The sequence below is a fragment of the Nerophis ophidion genome, linkage group LG14 (assembly GCF_033978795.1).
Source record: "Nerophis ophidion isolate RoL-2023_Sa linkage group LG14, RoL_Noph_v1.0, whole genome shotgun sequence".
Classification (NCBI taxonomy): domain Eukaryota; kingdom Metazoa; phylum Chordata; class Actinopteri; order Syngnathiformes; family Syngnathidae; genus Nerophis; species Nerophis ophidion.
This window is the reverse complement of record NC_084624.1, coordinates 15,412,338-15,431,360: the sequence shown is the minus strand read 5'-3', so window position 1 is coordinate 15,431,360 and position 19,023 is coordinate 15,412,338. Positions and strand designations below refer to the sequence as shown.

Genomic DNA, 19,023 nt, shown 5'->3' with positions numbered 1-19,023 from the left:
GCCCTACAATCAGCTTAACACTAAATAACTCCACGGTGAAGAAGGCTTCAGAAGTTTACTGAAGATTTTGTGAAACTGAAAAAACATACCATGAATCGACTGTTGACCCCGACTTAAACAAGTTGAAAAACGTATTCGGGTGTTACCATTTAGTGGTCTATTGTACGGAATATGTACTGAACTGTGCAATCTACTAGTAAAAGTTTCAATCGATCCATCAAAAAACAAAGAAAATGCTACGCTAGGCTAAGGACAAATGGTTGCAATGTTAGTTTAGCTATGTAGCAATTAGCACGTACAAAATATGCATAGAACAATTGCTTGTATTCTGTGACGTGATTTCTTCCCGGAAGTGAAAAACAGTGGTGGTCAGCCAAGCCAAGATTGCTGTTGCGCAGCAAGCAGCAAGAGAACTATCTGTGTCACAAGGAAGCTAGATCTTATCTGCAAAAATCAGATACAAGCAAAAAAAATCTAACAATGCAATGGAATAAATCCCTATACTTTATTTAAAAAAATATTCTTCAAATGATATCTAGAATTATCCGTCGGCCGTGTTCCCAGACATGTCGAACTATCTTGTGCTCCAGACATCATTCTACACTACAAAACAGATTACAACAAGGAAAAGCATGGAGGTCTACAACTTGTGTGTGGCTGGGTCAAGGAAATTGATATCAAGACTGCCAGATAATTATGCATAATTTTTTCTAGCGTAAGGTTGCATTTTACGATTTAACTGTGCACCGATCGCCAAGTTTGTTGTTGCCGTTTCACACACTGTTTACGAGTATGCATGTGTTTCCCCGTCTTTATCGAAACATAACTATAGATGTCAACGCTGTGGATGTGCTGAAAGCTTCATTTATGATTGCTGCCTTTGGTAAAATCTTAACCCTTTTAGGTTTTGCTCACATTTTCTGTCTTTTATTTAGACTCGCCGAGTTTGTGCATTTCAAAAACATTAGTAGCAAAAATGTGTTTTGAGAAATATAAATAATATCAAGATAATACTAAAATGGGAAACACTAAGCCTTAAAAGTATATCAAACAAACCTCTAACGACGTGATTGTCAGGCTTTCCCCGGGCAGTTTGTCTATGTTTGATTTTTTTCCTCTGCATTTGTCTTTCCTCTGTGTTTAGTATCTCCTGTCTTCAGTTCCTGTCTAGTGGTCTTATTTTGTCACCTTCCTGTCTTGTTCCCTGAGTGCTGTGTTCCTCCATTCCAGCAGTGGCTGATTGGCCCCTGGCCACACCCGTTGCCAATCAGCCTGCTCCTATTTGTACCTGCTTTGTCTTGTGTCAGTTGCTGGATCATTGTATTGTCTTGTCAATGTCACGTCTAGGCGCTCTTCTGATGTGTTATCGCTCCTGTCGTGTCGTACCTTGTCTTTGCAGCGTAGCGGTAAGCTATATTCAGTTGATGTTTGTAGCTTACTGTTTTTGTTCCCTGCTTCTGTTTTATTTTTCATTATACAAGTACGACTTCTGTTTGCCTGTTCGCTACCCGCTAGCTTCCACACTAAGCTCCTGTTCGTTATTTTCTAGCTCCCAGGCTAGCTCCTTTTGTTTGATTATCCGCCTCGTGCGCGCTTTGCGTTTGTACCCTTTTGGTTTTGTTTTTGTCTTAGTATTTAATTAAATCATGTTTTCACATTCCATGCCTGCACCCATCTCTACATCTTGGGGTTCAACACCAAATAACTCTGACAGTGATCACTGCAAACTCTTGGACTCTGCTCCCTTGGACTGGAGCTACTTTTTTTGGCGTCGTTTTAAAAAATCTTGCACTCTTCTGCCCTTCTTGATTACCTTTCGTGGAATTCTGAAGAAATGCTTATCCTATTTGCGATTTGAATGGTTTGTACAGTTAAAAGGGCATTTTTCTTAAAGAAAGGCTAAAGGCTATTCCCCACTGAGAACAGACGTTGACTTGACCACCACGCATATTTAATGAGCGGGACGTGACATTTAAAACCAAGCAATACCGGACACATCAAACATGCAACTGGTCAAATTAAATATACATGATATTGTGAACACACTTACAGATGTTGCTTGAGCAAAAGATGAATTGAGAAGACCATGTAGATGCAGCTGCCTGTGCAATCTACTTACGGTTCAAAGAAAGTAACAGGGAAGTCACACTAACAAACGGAATACAGGCAATGATCAAATTGGACAACCATATGGTGCTGTTTTTACAAACGATAACTCAAGCATACACGGCATTACACTGGGTCATAACAGTACTAAATGATGATTTAGAATTGACGATGCACCGAGGCCGTAGTAGGTTAAACACAAAGAGCCGAGGGGAAACTAAAAACATTTTTAAAATATTCGCGTTTGTGTTAAAATTGTCTTAGTCCCAATCAGTGTCATTAAATCTTGACAGAAGTTTAAAAACACCCAATAAGAACATTTGGCATTTGTCCTACCTGATATTGGGGTGCTTGTCGTAGCTGACTGAAAGCAGGATGTCTCCAAAGACACCAAGCTGTCTTTTTCCAATGGCTGCTGCTGTCTTTGGCATTGCTCCACAGCCCAAAACTGTCCGTCTCCTGAATTCCAGCCTCTTTACTTCCAGCAGTCCTTCTGGCTTCAGGTAACAGTCTTGGGATAAGGTACTGAAGCTAGCAATGTGTACAAATATAATGTTAGCGTTGTGGATAGATGCATAAAAAGGCTTTGAAAGGTAACAGAAACCAGCAGATGGTCTAAATTATTGGTGTTCGAACTACGGCTCGCGGGGCAAATGCCACCCGCCAACCCTTTTCAAACGGCCCGCGTGAAGTCTAAAACTAGATGGACTTTGGCCTACACAAAACATGCATTTTAATTAATTGTTCTGTACTTCCTAGTTTAAACACTATATGGAGCTATTGTGGACATCATCTTCCACATAAGTGATTCATATCATAGCAACTTTATTGATTAGAAGTCATCAACACTTAATTGTTCACTCTAACGAAAATAGCAGAACTACAAAGACGTAAGATTGCAAGTGATTTCGGACCCGGTGTACAAATCCTTACTTTTTCATTAGAAACAAGAGTAAGTGCACTTGTTTAATTTGCAATGAAACTGTCGCTGTGATGAAAGATTACAATGTAAGAGGACATTATGACTCAAAACATCAGGCCTTCACGTCCTACACAGGTGTTGAGCTGGAAGCAAAGGTTAAGCAAATGGCATCTAATTTGCTAACGCAGCAACAGTTTTTCATTGTGGTAAGAGTGCTTAACAAAATGCAACATTAGCCAGTTATGAGGTGGCTCAACTAATTGCCACACACAGACAACATTTCTCAGACGGGGACTTCATCAAACGGTGTCTCCCAGTCCTTGAGGTGAAGGCTAATTAGCTTTTAGCGTAACGTTAGCTCACTGTGCAGTGTGTGCGCGTGTGTGTGTGTTACGGACAGCAAAGTCCTGTCCGTCTGAGAGAAAGACAATCATTATTTGCCTACATTTAACAACTAAGTTATTTCACTTTGCCGTTTTCTGTGTTGAAGCAGCAAAAAAAGACATTGTTAAATGAAGAGTTTCCTGACGCTGTCTCTGATCATTTATATAATAATGTAACTGCATGATAAAGCCTTCATGAAATCCATGGTGTTCAGGGATGAATAGCCTCTCCTATTGCTATTGTACTATTTTTTCAGCTATATATTTACATTAATCATTAGTAATGTAGCAGCCTAGTTTTGAATAGCAGGGTCCCTGCTATCACATGTTGATAAAAATATAACATTTACATAACAAAAATCCACTACAGTCTTCCCAAATGCTGTAATAAATTAAGCATGATGGATTGAGCATATGTCAGCATGTGGCCCCATTTTTAACTATTTTTTTCAAACACTTATTGCAAACGCTTACTTACAGTAAGTCATTAATTTGACTTAGTAAGGCCCTAGTGCGGGAATGTGAGTGTGAATGTTGTCTGTCTGTGTTGGCCCTGCGATGAGGTGACGACTTGTCCAGGGTGTACCTCGCCTTCCGCCCGATTGTAGCTGAGATAGGCGCACCCTTGTTTTCATGTCTTATTATATTTTTTTGCCTTTTGGTCCGGGACCCTTTGGGACTGTGTGACAAGGGGTGCCACTTTCGTGACCTCTGTGGTGCTTTTTTTTGTGGACTTCTGGATCTGCCTCCCGGGAGCCTTTTGGCCATGGAGACCAGCTGCTGGGTGTCTGCCACACCGGAGTCGGTTTGGAGGGACTGGCGGAGATGCGGATGAGGGGACAGGACTGCAGAGTTTGGAGGGATTGGAGGAGATGCGGATGAGGGGACAGGACTGCAGAGTTTGGAGGGACTGGAGGAGGTGCGGATGAGGGGACAGGACTGCGGAGCTAGCACTGAGTGCTGGGACGGAGAGGCTTCGCGGTGTCTTGGCTGGGTGAGCAGGTGTCGGACACCTCAGTCACCTTGGACGTATCCTCGCTCATCCATGCGGACTGGACACAGGCCGAAAATGGAGTCGGCTGTCTTGGTTGCTTTGTTGGGTCTGCTCCTGTCTCTGGCCATGCTCCCTCCTCCCCAGCGGACGATGGCGTGGAACACCCCAAAGGCCACCACAGTGGATATGTTTCTTTTACTTTTTATTCATAGCTAGTATGTACAAGTGTCTGGTTGTATCTGCTGCTTTAATGTCTTTAATGTCCTCTGTGTTCTTTGATGTTTGATGTTTCCCTCTTACACACATGGAAGAGGGATGTGTACCATGGCTATGAGTTGTTGTTTTTTCCCTTGGCCTCAGTCTGCACCTCCTCTCCAGGGCCCAGGCTAAGACCGATTTTTTTTATTTTGTTTTAATCTTCTATTCCCCCTCCTTGTTTACCTGTATCTCATCTTTTTTGTAAGGGGCGCTGGAAGCCGGCAGACCCGTCAGCGATCCTGTTCTGTCTCCCTGTAATGTTTGTCTAAACTTGAATGGGATTGTGCTGAAAATTTTAATTTTCCTGAAGGAACTCTCCTGACGGAATAAATAAAGTACTATCTAATCTATCTAATCTAATCTAAGAGGGAATAAGCAGTAGAAAATGGATGGATGGAAGGAAGTCATTATTTTGTCAATTATTTTGACTTAGTAAATTACTGGGTCATAACAATGACTTACTTAGTATCTCAGGTAACTAGGACTGTTTTGTTTTTACTTTACGGAAATAATATGAAGATATATATTGTATAGCACCGTTAAGCAAATGGAGCGGAAAACACAACCAATAATTGTTGGCTTCTTCAAGCGGCCTACTTCACCGCAGTCTGTAGTCTATTGCCCCCCCAGTCTGTGGTGGCAGCGACGAGGTGGAGACGTGATGGCTTCAGGCCGAATTACACTGATCCTTACACCCACCCACCCTCTTCCCCGGTCCCATCCACCTGAAGAGTCCCCACCTTAACTAACACATTTTCTGGGGGAAACACTGCATGTCATATACTTCAAATGAATTAGATATATACAGTATGTTCAAAACAGTAAATCAGATTACTACCTAAGCCTGGGGAGTCGACGGCCAGACCATTTGTCAAAATAAACCAGGCAAGTGACTTAAGGCCATTAATATTTTTACACAACAAATTTGAAGAACTGAGGCATTGCTACCTTCTTGTAGAAGCTGCTGGGAATCAAGTCTTTTAGCGGCTGAGTCAACGAATCACCTCTACAGATCCCGTAGCTCACAGCAGCCATGCAGAATCTGCAAATTGACAAGCAAAATCTTTATTATATTAACATCTGATTTTACATCCGCAAAATATTTCAACCTCACCTGACACAAAACAGCATATTAGTTTGTGTGCTGCACACCAATGCTGAGCTAAGGGCCTCTGAGATAGGTACTGGCTTGGCGGGGCACAGTGATGCCAGATGAACTAAAGGCCTTTGCAACGTGGAAGCATGGAGGTGGACAACAAAAGCTGCAAGACCCAGCATGTGTGGCCCACTCAGCAAGGAGCCCTTTGGAAACAGGAGAACAACTAATCAGACTGATACTGTAGAGCAGTGGTTCTCAAATGGGGGTACGCGTACCCCTGGGGGTACTTGAAGGTATGCCAAGGGGTACGTGAGATTTTTTTGAAAATACTCTAAAAATAGCAACAATTCAAAAATCCTTTATAAGTATATTTATTGAATAATTCTTCAAGAAAATATGAATGTAAGTTCATAAACTGTGAAAAAAAAATACAACAATGCAATATGCAGTGTTGATAGCTAGATTCTTTGTGGACATGTTCCATAAATATTGATGTTAAAGATTTATTTTTTTGTGAAGAAATGTTTAGAATTAAGTTCATGAATCCAGATGGGTGTCTATTAGAATCCCCAAAGAGGGCACTTTAAGTTGATGATTACTTCTATGTGTAGAAATCTTTATTTATAATTGAATCACTTGTTTACTTTTCAACAAGTTTTTAGTTACTTTTATAACTTTTTTTCCAAGTAGTTCAAGAAAGACCACTACAAATGAGCAATATTTCGCACTGTTATACAATTTAATAAATCAGAAACTGATGACATAGTGCTGTATTTTACTTCTTTATCTCTTTTTTTCAACCAAAAATTATTTGCTCTGATTATGGGGTACTTGAACTAAAAGAATATTCACAGGGGGTACATCACTGAAAAAAAGTTGAGAACCACTGCTGTAGAGTACGTAGAACCGCATTATATCGATGCCCACTGGGCTGGCGTCTATAATAGGTGGTCAAAATAACCAAAATCAACCAGCTGTTCCTTGCACATTTACTTGTGACTTTTGCCTAGTGATATCAGGAAAATGTTTGATTAACAATTTGTTTTATTGAAATGCTTTTTTTTTTGCTATTTGTGCATATTTTGGTGTTAATTTTTGTTTTTTTAAATGTTATATTCTTACCCTGCCTTCCGCCCGATTGTAGCTGAGATAGGCGCCAGCGCCCCCCGCGACCCCGAATGGGAATAAGCGGTAGAAAATGGATGGATGGATGGATATTCTTATTTGACAGCGCTACTCAGTTATTTGGTTGTATGTCTTGATTGCAATGACAGTAAAGTTTTCGTACAACCAAAAAACAAATACATTAAATGTGTGTATTTAATAGAAACATAAAAGAAGTGTGCATGGTAGAACGGCAGTTCAGAAAACTGAGGGTTTCTGGTACAAATCAAGCTTCTGCCATCGTATTTGCTGCTGTTGTGTCCAAGAGCAGACATTTCAACCACCTTGCACTCAGGTCCACAAACACTGGTGTAGGAAATTGAAGGAAGGAATGATAAAGAATGGTGGTGGTTGGATACGCAAATTGGCAGCCATGTTTCTGTCAGTCTACCCCAGGGCATCTGTGGTTACAAATGTACCGTATTTTTCGGACTATAAGTCACAGTTTTTTTTCATAGTTTGGCCGGAGGTGCGACTTATACACAGGAGCGACTTGTGTGAAATTATCAACACATTACCGGAAAATATCACATGATATTATTTAGCTCATTTACGTAAGACACTAGACCATGGGTGTCAAACTCTGGCCCGTGTAATTTAATTTGGCCCTTGAGGCAATATCAATTTAGCATTAGAGCTGGCCCGCCAGTGTTATAATATTTGTGGCTTTTACACACACACGCACAAGTGAATGCAAGGCATACTTGGTCAACAGCCATACAGGTCACACTGAGGGTGGCCGTATAAACAACTTTAGCACTGTTACAAATATGCGCAACACTGAGAAACCACACCAAACAAGAATGACAAACACATTTCGGGTGAACATCCGCACCGTAACACAACAGAATAAATACCCAGAACCCCTTGCAGCACTAACTCTTCCGGGAAACTTCCAGCAAACTGACCAATAATTAACATTTTATTCATGCATTTTCTCTTGCTACTTCAAGGCTTGAATGTTTGGTTCATTCATTATTTTATTTTCAAATTTATTATTAGCCTGTGGAAAAATTTTGATATTTACCTCAGAAGATTGCAAATAGAAAAAAGGCATAACATTTTCATTTACATTTTATTTGATATGCCTTTGATATTTTTTAAATTATTATTATTATTATTTGAAACTGGATTTTGCATGTCACTAAAGTTATATAAGCCTTGCTTGTTCAATATTTAATGCAAAACTTGTTTGGGTCCCTATTAAAAGGTTAATTTGTTCAACTTTGGCCCGCGGCTTTGTTCCGTTTAAAATTTTGGCCCACTCTGTATTTGAGTTTGACACCCCTGGACTAGACGTATAAGATTCAATTGGATTTACCAATTAGGAGTGACAGATTGTTTGGTAAACGTATAGCATGTTCTATATGTTATAGTTATTTGAATGACTCTCACTATAATATGTTACGTTAACATACCAGGCACTTTCTCATTTGGTTATTTATGCGTCATATAACGTACACTTATTCAGCCTGTTGTTCACTATTCTTTATTTATTTTAAATTGCCTTTCAAATGTCTATTCATGGTGTTGGGTTTTATTAAATACATTTCCCCCAAAAATGCGACTTATACTCCAGTGCGACTTGTGTTTTTTTCCTTCTTTATTATGCATTTTCGGCGGGTGCGACTTATACTCCGGAGCCCCTTATACTCCGAAAAATGCGGTAGCTTACCACCATCATGTAGAGTGAAAAAACTGTGGCTTCTCAGTTCCAAGCGTAAAGCGCTTTGAGTGTCTAAAAAAACGCTAACAAATCAAATCCATTACTATTATTTTAATCAAAAATATATATATATATGTGCATCTGAAATAAAAGAAGAACTGACTGAAAGTACAAGGTTGCGGGTACAAGCGGCCAAAATGTGTTTCCTCTATCAAGTGGCGGGGCTCTCCCTTAGATATAGGCTGAGAAGCTCAGTCATTCAGGAGGTGTTTGGAATAAAGTCACCGCTCTTGTACATCGAGAGGAGCCAGATGAGGTGGCTCCCCTGGATGCCTGCATGGGAAGATGTTGTGGGCACATCCAACTGGAAGGGCGTCAAGGGGAAGACCCAGGACACACTGGAGAGACTATGGGCGTGATTTCCTGCGATCCAAATACAACGCTATATAGTGTATGCAAAAAATTAAATAGTGTGTACTAGGGCTGTGAATCTTTGGGTCTCCCACGATTCGATTCAATATCGATTCTTGGGGTCACTATTCGATGATATATCGATTTTTTCGATTTGATTCGATTCGATTCACAATTCAAAAACGATATTTTTCCAATTCAAAACGATTCTGTATTCATTCAATACATAGGATTTCAGCAGGATCTACCCCAGTCTGCTGACATGCCAGCAAAGTAGTAGATTTAAAAAAAAAAAAAGCTTTTATAATTGTAAAGGACAATGTTTTATCAACTGATTGCAATAATGTAAATTTGTTTTAACTATTAAACAAACCAAACATATGACTTATTTTATCTTTGTGAAAACATTGGACACAGTGTGTTGTCAAACTTATGAGATGCGATGCAAGTGTGAGCCACTGTGACACTATTGTTCTTTTTTATTATTTTTATAAATGTCTAATGACAATGTCAGTGAGGGATATTTAATCACTGCTATGCTGAAATTATAATTAATATTCATACTGTTGTTGATAATATTCATTTTTGTTTCACTAATTTTGGTTTGTTCTGTGTCATGTTTGTCTCCTCTCAATTGCTGTTTATTGCAGTTCCGAGTGTTGCTGGGTCAGGTTTGGTTTTGGAATTGGATTGCATTGTTATGGTATTGCTGTGTAGTGGTTTGTTGGATTAATTAAAAAAAATAATAATAATAATTAAATAAAAATAAAAAAATCGATTTTTTTTAAATGACAATCGATTCTGAATCGCACAACGTAAACGATTCGATTCGTATTGGAATCGATTTTTTCCCACACCCCTAGTGTGTACCTTAGTGTTCATGTTGTGTGTGATCTACTAACAATGCGTGTGCAATTGAAAAGTGGTGCAAAGTGCCTTATTTTGCATGCGTTCGGGGCTTTTACCATGGAGACACTCTCATTTTTTGCATATTTATCTTATCATGCTCCTACCTGTGGGCAATGTATTGAACCAACAGGGCATATCTATAATCTGTAACACCTTTTCTGATTCGTAAAAAACATGCACACTGACACTTATCTTCCACTTTCACATTCCGTGTGCGAAGCTGTGGGGCGCATTCGTGCATCTGGAACAACTCAATCGCAAGAAAATGTTTAATACAAGACGTCTTTTCATTTTTTCATTATGGCAATATACCTACCTACAAAAATAAAATGACGTTAAAAAAAAACGCCAGTAGCCACCAAAACGCAACGATTGAATTCATTTTATTCAGTCCTATAAGTCATCCAGTAGCAACACATTTTAAAATGAAATTTCTGAATAGACGGAGTGTCTAACATTTTAATTTCTCCCTCCACCAAAATGTTGATACGCACACACACAGGTCGGAGGATTCTCGTCTCTCTCTGCAGCGCGAGAACTGATCCTGCAGCCGTGTGTGGAACTGCCAGTTTGCACGTCCTTCGGACACGTGTCAAAATATGACGCCAAATAGTGATCGCAAAGCGGTGATGAGTGTTAATAAATCACATTGCGCATGGTGTATAATTATATTTGCATTGTCTTCTCCCAGTATTGTGGGGGTTTTGATGATAAGCATAAATTTTAAAATAACAATGAAAACATGCAAAATGGATGGCACGTCTTATTCTGCTCACATAACAGACGCAAAGCACTTTGCACATATTTAGTAGATCAGCTTTGCATGTGTTATCAGGTTTGCACATGTTTTAGTGCACGTAAATCTTTAGTAAATCAGACCCTCTGTCTACCAGTCGGACTGGGAAGGTGTTTGGGATCCCCCGGGAAGAGTTGGACGAAGAAACCAGGGAGAAAGAAATTTAGGCTTTTCTGCTTAGGCTGCTGCCTCCGCTACCCAACCCGGAATAAGTGGAAAAAGATGGATGGGTGGATGTGTGCATTTATTCTAAAACGAGAAATGTGTGCATATAATATATATAAAAAAAATTGTGCATTTAATCTAAATTTGGGCATTTAATAAAAAAAGTTTCAAGTGTGCATGTAATCTACAAAAAAAGAAATATGTGCATATGAGCTAAATGTGTGAATGTCATCTAAAAATAGAAATGTGCATAATTAATCTAGAAAAAATACATGTGTGCATATAATGTAAATGTGTGTATTTAATCTAAAATACAAAAATGTGTTCATACATCCAAATGTGTGCATTTAATCTTAAAATAAAGAGATGCGTCAATTTAATCTAAATATGTGCAGATAATCTAAAATAAATGGTGTATATTCAATCCAAAAATAAATGTGTGCATTTAATCTAAATGTGTGCTTATAAACTAGAAATGTAACATCTACATTTATCTAAAAAAAACGTATGCATAAAATCTAAACGTGTTCGTTTAATCTAAAAAAAAAGTGTTTATAAATTCTAAAAAAAAATGTATGTGCATTTAATGTACATTTGTGCATGTATTCTAAAAAATAAGTGTTCATTTAATCTACAAAAAAATAAGTGTGTGCATATAATATTGGGGCGGAATAGCTCGGTTGGTAGAGCGGCAGTGCCAGCAACTTCAGCGTTGCAGGTTCGATCCCCGCTTCCGCCATCCTAGTAACTACTGTTGTGTCCTTGGGCAAGACACTTTACCCACCTGCTCCCAGTGCCACCCACACTAGTTTAAAAAATATATATATATATAACTTATATATTGGGTTTCACAATGTAAAGAACTTTGAGTCACTTGAGAAAAGCGCTACATAAATATAATTCACAAATAATATAAATGTGTGCATTTAATCTTAAAAAATTAAATGTGTCCAAATACGGTTAACTAAGTGTGCATATAATCGAAATAAATGTTTGTTTTTTTAAATGTGTAAATTGAATCTAAAAAAGAAATGTGTGCATATATCTAAATGTGGATTTCATTTAAAAAAAAGACGTGTGCATATAATGTAAATCTATAAAGTAAATATAAAATAAGAAATGTGTTAATATAATCTCCAGCACCTTCCCCACCCCCCGCAATCCCGAAAGGGACAAGCGGTAGAAAATGGATGGATCATCTAAATGTTTGCATTTATTAAAAAAATTAAGAAATGTGTGCATTTAATCTAAAGATAAGGATATGTGTGCATTTAATCTAAAAAAAAAAGTGTGCATTTAATCTTCAAAATAATTGTGCATATGATCTCAATCTTGAAAAATAATTGTGCATTTAATCTAAAAAAATAAATAAATGTGTGCATATAATCCAAGTGTGTGCATATAATCCAAATAAAATATGTGTACATTTAATCTAAAAAAACACATGTACATTTAATCAAATGTGTGATTTTTATCTAAAAAGTAAATGTTTGCTATTAATCAAAAATAAAGACTAAATGTGTGATTTGATCTAAAAAAGAAATGTGTGCAATTAATCTAAAGAAAGACTAAATGTGTGCATTTAATCTAAAATAAAACATGTGGGCATATAATCTAAATGTGTGTATTTAATCTCAAAAAAACAAATGTGTACATTTTGTCTGTTGCTGTGGTAGAATCTAGGTTAATGCTTATATTATGAAGGTTTCTTTGCAATGAACAGGAAGTCACGATTGTGTACATGTTTTAAGACTGTTATGCTGCTTTCTGATACAGATAAAGTTGACAATAGTACAAGACATGTTGACATAAATCCATCCATTTTTCATATGCTCATATTCCCATAAATTTTGATAGCTGCAATAAATAAATTCTCCAGTACAAGACTAAATGGAAGAACATTTCCCAACACATTCCATGACTTTGATTTGGCACCTGAATATCCACAATCATATTCTCCAATTCTCTTTTATCATTCCTGCACTATGGGTTTTTTTAGAGAGAAACCTTTTTCTATTATAATCTGTTATTTTTAGAACATAACTACTAATAATTAGGCTTCTTTTGTCATAAAAGTGTGTAAGAGCAGACATTTACACACCTGGTTATGGAGTAGATCCCAAATTCTGTGTAGAAGGCAGGAGAGGAGTTGTATGTTACAAGCGAATACACTCACAAACCTGGAAGCCCACGTCATTTGTCTTAAAAAACAAACATAAACAGCACAACAAAATTAAGTTCTTTGTACGGTCAAAAAGGAATCCAGCCCAGGGGTGTCCACACTTTCTCAACTAGGGTCACATACCAAAAAAATCAAAAGTATGAGGGGGCAATTTAGGGATTTAAAGGCCTACTGAAATTAGATTTTCTTATTTAAACGGGGGTAGCAGGTCTATTCTATGTGTCATACTTGATCATTTCGCGATATTGCCATATTTTTGCTGGAAGGATTTAGTAGAGAACATTGACGATGAAGTTCGCAACTTTTGGTCGCTAACAGAAAAGCCCTGCCTTTACCGGAAGTAGCAGACGATGAAGTTACACGTTGATGGCTCCTCACATCCTCACATTGTTTTTAATGGGAGCCTCCAACAAAAAGAGCTATTCGGACCGAGAAAACGACAATTTCCCCATTAATTTGAGCGAGGATGAAAGATTCGTGTTTGAGGATATTGATAGCGACGGACTACAAAAAAAAAAAGGAAAAAGAAAAAATCAAGTTAAAAAAAAAACGCGATTGCATTGGGACAGATTCAGATGTTTTTAGACACATTTACTAAGATAATTCTGGGAAATCCCTTATCTTTCTATTGTGTTGCTAGTGTTTTAGTAGTTTAATAGTACCTGATAGTCGGAACGGTGTGTCCATAGGTGTCTTGAGGCCAGGGTCTGATGGAAGTCAACGGCAGCTGTACAGACGGCACAAGCTCAGCTGATCCTAGGTAAGTGGCGACTTTTTACCGCAATTTTCTCACCGAAAACTGCTGGTTGACATTTGGTCGGGATCCATGTTCGCTTGACCCCTCTGATCCATAGTAAAGTTTCACCTCCGGGAATTTTAAACAAGGATTTACCGTGGGTTTGTGTGGCTAAAGGCTAAAGCTTCCCAACTCCATCTTTCTAATTTGACTTCTCCATTATTAATTGAACAAATTGCAAATGATTCAGCAACACAGATGTCCAAAATACTGTGTAATTTTGCGGTTAAAGCGGACGACTTTTAGCTGTGTGTGTGCGCAGCGCTAATATTTCCTAACAGTCCGTGACGTCATGCGTACACGTCAGCATTCTGCGACGTTTTCAACAGCACACTTCGCGGGAAATTTAAAATTGCAATTTAGTAAACTAAAAACGCCGTATTGGCATGTGCTGCAATGTTAATATTTCATCATTGATATATAAACTATCAGACTGCGTGGTCGGTAGTAGTGGGTTTCAGTAGGCCTTTAATTTAAAATAAAATAAAAAACAAGGCAAAAAAACAAGTTATGGGTCCTATCCTGCTAATTCCAAGTTTTTTTTTGTTTTTTTTTTAATGGCATCATAGAATGGTAAGTTTATTTTAATGAAATACTCCTTAAATATCATGTCAATCTGTAATCTTCTCCTCTTGGATCAAATGCTCAGATATTCCAAAGGCTTACTTTGTATCAACATTTCAACTTCTTCTCATAGTATTGTTAATTTTTTAATTGTACGTCTACAATAATACCCAAAAGGGCCCATAAGAAAACGAGCTAGGATTGCAAAAGACCCCTGGGACTCACTTCGGACACCCCTGATTTACATTTGGTCAAAGACAAAAAGACATATAAATTATTTTTTGACAAAACAACAAAAGAATTTAAAAATAGTTTTCTCACTTATTAGGGGATAGCACTTTGGAAGAATCTAAAATGCACTGGCAAAACCATCTGAGAATCACGTTGACAACCTGAGGATATGAAGGACAGAAGAATTGTCAATCACATACGAATAACATACTGCGTGAAAACTAACATTACCTTCATGTGGAGCTCTGAAAACGGTGGTGTGTCAGTTTGAAGTTGGATGACTTCCTGTTCAAAGGCGTCAGTGGTTAGACCAGGAAAAATGAAGCCCAAAGTGTGAGAAATCTTGGACAATTGGGCTGAAATGTCTGACGGAAGATACGGGAAACATTAAAAAATAGGACAATTCTGCAGGAAGTACTATTATGAGGCAAGTTGTGACTTCGAGGATTTATCTTTTTATTGAACAACTACCAATTCAGTATTGTGCAGCAAATATCTGCGATCTGCCATCTTTTAGTACATTTTCTGTTTATACAAATGCTTAGGCTCCAGCTAAATAAAGGCTATATAGACAATTAATCCAGAAATCATTCAGAGCGCATCACTTTTTCCACATTTCGTTATGTTCCAGTCTTATTCCAAAATTGAATAAATTCATTATTGTTCTCAAAATTCTACAGACAATTCTCCACAGGGACAATGTAAAAAGGTTTTTAATGTTTTTTATTTTGCAAATGCTCTACCGGTTGTCCCTTTCGGGATTGCGGGGGATGCTGGAGCTGTCACGGCAAATTTCTTCTCCCTACAAAAACCTTCGCCCCCCCCCATTTACTTCCGGGGTCATGATTAATACAGACGTTTTGTTAACGCTATATTATGAAAATACAGACGTTTTGTTAACGCTATATTATAAAAATATAACGCTATATTATAAAGATACAGACGTTTTGTTAACGCTATATTATAAAAAAAATTAAAAAACAATTTACAAACACAAGCTATGGGATGACATAAGAGGAAACGTGACCCCGGAAGTAAATGCGTCATCCCATAGCTTGTGTTTGTAAATTGTTTTTTAATTTTTTTTTTTAGAATATAGCGTTAACAAAACGTCTCTATTTTTATGATATAGCGTTATATTTTTATAATATAGCGTTATATTTTTATAATATAGCGTTAACAAGACGTCTGTATTTTTATAATATAGCGTTATATGGGGGGGGAAGGTTTTTATAAGGGGGGAAGAAATTGGGCGTGACAGAGCCTATCTCAGTTGTATTCGGGCGGAAGGCGCGGTAAACCCAGGACAAGTCTGAGGGACACCACGAGTAACTATTTGTGGTTTTGATTTTGAGTGACTAAGGAAGTATTCTGTTCAGTTTGTGAGGTATAACTGGAAGGGCCATGTGAGCAGTATGTCATGGTCAACAGTGTTAAATGCAGCAGAAAGGTCCACAAGGATAAGGAGCGAGGGAGAATGCAGATCTGATGACAGTAGTGCAGTTTTAAAGTTAAGTTAAAGTACCAATGATTGTCACACACACACACTAAGTGTGGTAAAATGTGTCCTCTGCACTTGACCCATCCCCTTAATCCCCACCCTGGGAAGTGAGGGGAGCAGTGGGCAGCAGCGGTGCCGCGCCCGGGAATCATTTATGGTGATTTAACCCCCAATTCCAACCCTTGATGCTGAGTGCCAAGCAGGGAGGCAATGGGTCCCATTTTTTTTATGGTCTTTGGTATGACTCGGCTGGGTTTTGAACTCACAACCTACCGATCTCAGGGCGGACACTCAAACCACAAGGCCACTGTGAAACAGACTAGAATTTTTTCAGAGGTTGTTCTGAAGGTGGGTGGCAACTGCTTTCGATTACTTTAGATATGAAAGGGAGATTGGAGCCTGTAGTTTGAAAGGACTTATGGGTCAGGGGTGTTTTTCATAAAATACTGTATTTTTCCTCCCTTTCTGATTACCTCTTGAGGAACTCTGAAGAAACATTTATCCTTTTAGCGATTTGAACGGTTTGTACAGCCGAAAACATCGCAAGCATAAGGCTAAGCGTAATCTAGTACGCATTGAGAACAGACGCTGGCTTGACCACCACACCTTTTTAATGAGACAAATGTGAGGCGACAGTGAAGTCATTTAAATCCAAGCAATAGGGGATGTTTGAAGAGTGAAGTGAAGTGAAGTGAATGATATTTATATAGCGCTTTTTCTCAAGTGACTCAAAGCGCTTTACATAGTGAAACCCAATATATAAGTTACATTTAAACCAGTGTGGGTGGCACTGGGAGCAGGTGGGTAAATTGTCTTGCCCAAGGACACAACGGCAGTGACTAGGATGGCACAAGCGGGAATCGAACCTGCAACCCTCAAGTTGCTGGCACAGCCATTCTACCAACCGAGCTATGCCGAACAAATTACTTTTTTTTTTCCTTCTAAATTAGCCACTTGTGAAGTGAAAATTAAATATAACGTAGCCTTGCATTGACATTATATATCAAATAAAAATAAAAGTGAAAAAGTTGGGCTACTTAGTGTGTAATCTCTGTCATGTACAAACCCAGTTTCCATATGAGTTGGGAAATTGTGTTAGATGTTAATATAAACGGAATACAATGATTTGCAAATCCTCTTCGACCCATATTCAATTGAGTGCACTACAAAGACAAGATATTTGATGTTCAAACTCATAAACTTAATATTTTTTTGCAAAATATAATTAACTTAGAATTTCATGGCTGCATAATGAGCCAAAGTAGTTGGGAAAGGGCATGTTCACCACTGTGTTTCATCACCTTTTCTTTTAACAAGGCTCAATAAACGTTTGAGAACTGAAAAAACTAATTGTTGAAGCTTTGAAAGTGGAATTCTTTCCCATTCTTGTTTTATGCAGAGCTTCAGTCGTTCAACAGTCCGGGGTCTCCGCCGTCGTATTTTACGCTTTTTAATGCGCCACACATTTTTGATGGGAGACAGGTCTGGACTGCAGACGGGCCAGGAAAGTACCCGCACTCTTTTTTACAAAGCCACGCTGTTGTAACACTTGTCTTGCTGATATAAGCAGAGGCGTCCATGATAACATTGCTTGGATGACAACATATGTTGCTCCAAAACCTGTATGGACCGTTCAGCATTAAAGGTGCCTTCACAGATGTGTAAGTTACCCATGCCTTGGGCACTAATACACCTCCATACCATCACAGATGCTGGCTTTTGAACTTTGCGCCTATAACAATCCGAATGGTCATTTTCCTCTTTGTTCTGGAGGACACCACGTCCTCTGTTTCCAGATATAATTTGAAATGTTGACTCGTCAGACCACAGAACACCTTTCCACTTTGCATCAGTCCATCTTAGGTGAGCTCAGGCCCAGCCAAGCCGGCGGCGTTTCAGGATACTGTTGATAAATGGGTTTGGCTTTGAATAGTAGAGTTTTAACTTGCACTTACAGATGTACCGACCAACTGCAGTTACTGACAGTGGTTTTATGAAGTGTTACTGAGCCCATGTGGTGATATCCTTTACACACTGATGTCGGTTTTTGATGCAGTACCGCCTGAGGGATCAAAAGTCCGTAATATCATCGCTTACGTGCAGTGATTTCTCCAGATTCTCTGAACTTTTGCATGATTTTACGGACTGTAGATGGTAAAATCCCTAAATTCCTTGCAATAGCTCGTTGAGAAATGTTGTTCTAAAACTATTTGACAATTTGCTGACAAAGTGGTGACCCTCACCCAAGCCTTGTTTGTGAATTACTTAGCATTTCATGTAAGCTGCTTTTATACCCAATCATGGAACCCAACTGTTCCCAATTAGCCTGCACACCTGTGGGATGTTCCATATAAGTGTTTGATGAGCATTCCTCAACTTTATCAGTATTTATTGCCACCTTTCCCAACTTCTTTGTCACGTGTTGCTGGGATCAGATTCTAAATTTAATGATTATTTGCAAAAAAAAAATGTTTATCAGGTTGAACATCAAATATGTTTCCTTTGTAGCATAGTCAACTAAATATGGGTATATTTACATCTAACACAATTTCCCAACTCATATGGAAACGGGGTTTGTATTTTGCACAGAGAGAGAAGAGTTTGTTGAGTTTTGTCGGTCCCACAAAGTGTTCTTAGCTTAATTTCTCATCTGTGTATCAGTGTCTGATTTGTTCAGGATGGACCTACCTCCTTCACTTCCATCAACAACATGCTCCACAAGCTCCTGCAGCTGAACTTCTAGGAGCTCCAAAGGATGGTCATGATTGTCCACACGCACTACATTCCCTGTAAGTGTAAATGTTAAGTTCAGAGTACAACCTTGTTCTTACATAAAGTATAGAAAGAGAAGAGAAATTGCCATGTCAAAAAAGACA

General features: G+C 38.5%; 1 protein-coding gene across 5 annotated transcripts in view; it reads right to left on the bottom strand.

Moving 5' to 3' along the window:
• Window positions 1-19,023, bottom strand: part of LOC133568186 (Fanconi anemia group A protein-like) — a 115,392-nt gene that overhangs the window by 34,488 nt on the left and 61,881 nt on the right. For 4 of the 5 annotated variants that reach the window (XR_009809547.1, XM_061919937.1, XM_061919939.1 and 1 more), the window contains 7 exons: window positions 18,836-18,934; window positions 14,878-15,011; window positions 14,737-14,807; window positions 12,975-13,074; window positions 5,778-5,965; window positions 5,612-5,705; window positions 2,443-2,637 (listed from right to left, as the gene is read on the bottom strand). Coding sequence is in view for 4 of the 5 variants with exons in the window: in XM_061919937.1 (XP_061775921.1) it covers window positions 2,443-2,637; window positions 5,612-5,705; window positions 5,778-5,965; window positions 12,975-13,074; window positions 14,737-14,807; window positions 14,878-15,011; window positions 18,836-18,934 (881 nt within the window). In the remaining variant the exon portion in view is untranslated. The remainder of the gene's footprint in view (window positions 1-2,442; window positions 2,638-5,611; window positions 5,706-5,777; window positions 5,966-12,974; window positions 13,075-14,736; window positions 14,808-14,877; window positions 15,012-18,835; window positions 18,935-19,023) is intronic. The other variant, XM_061919938.1, reaches the window with a different exon arrangement.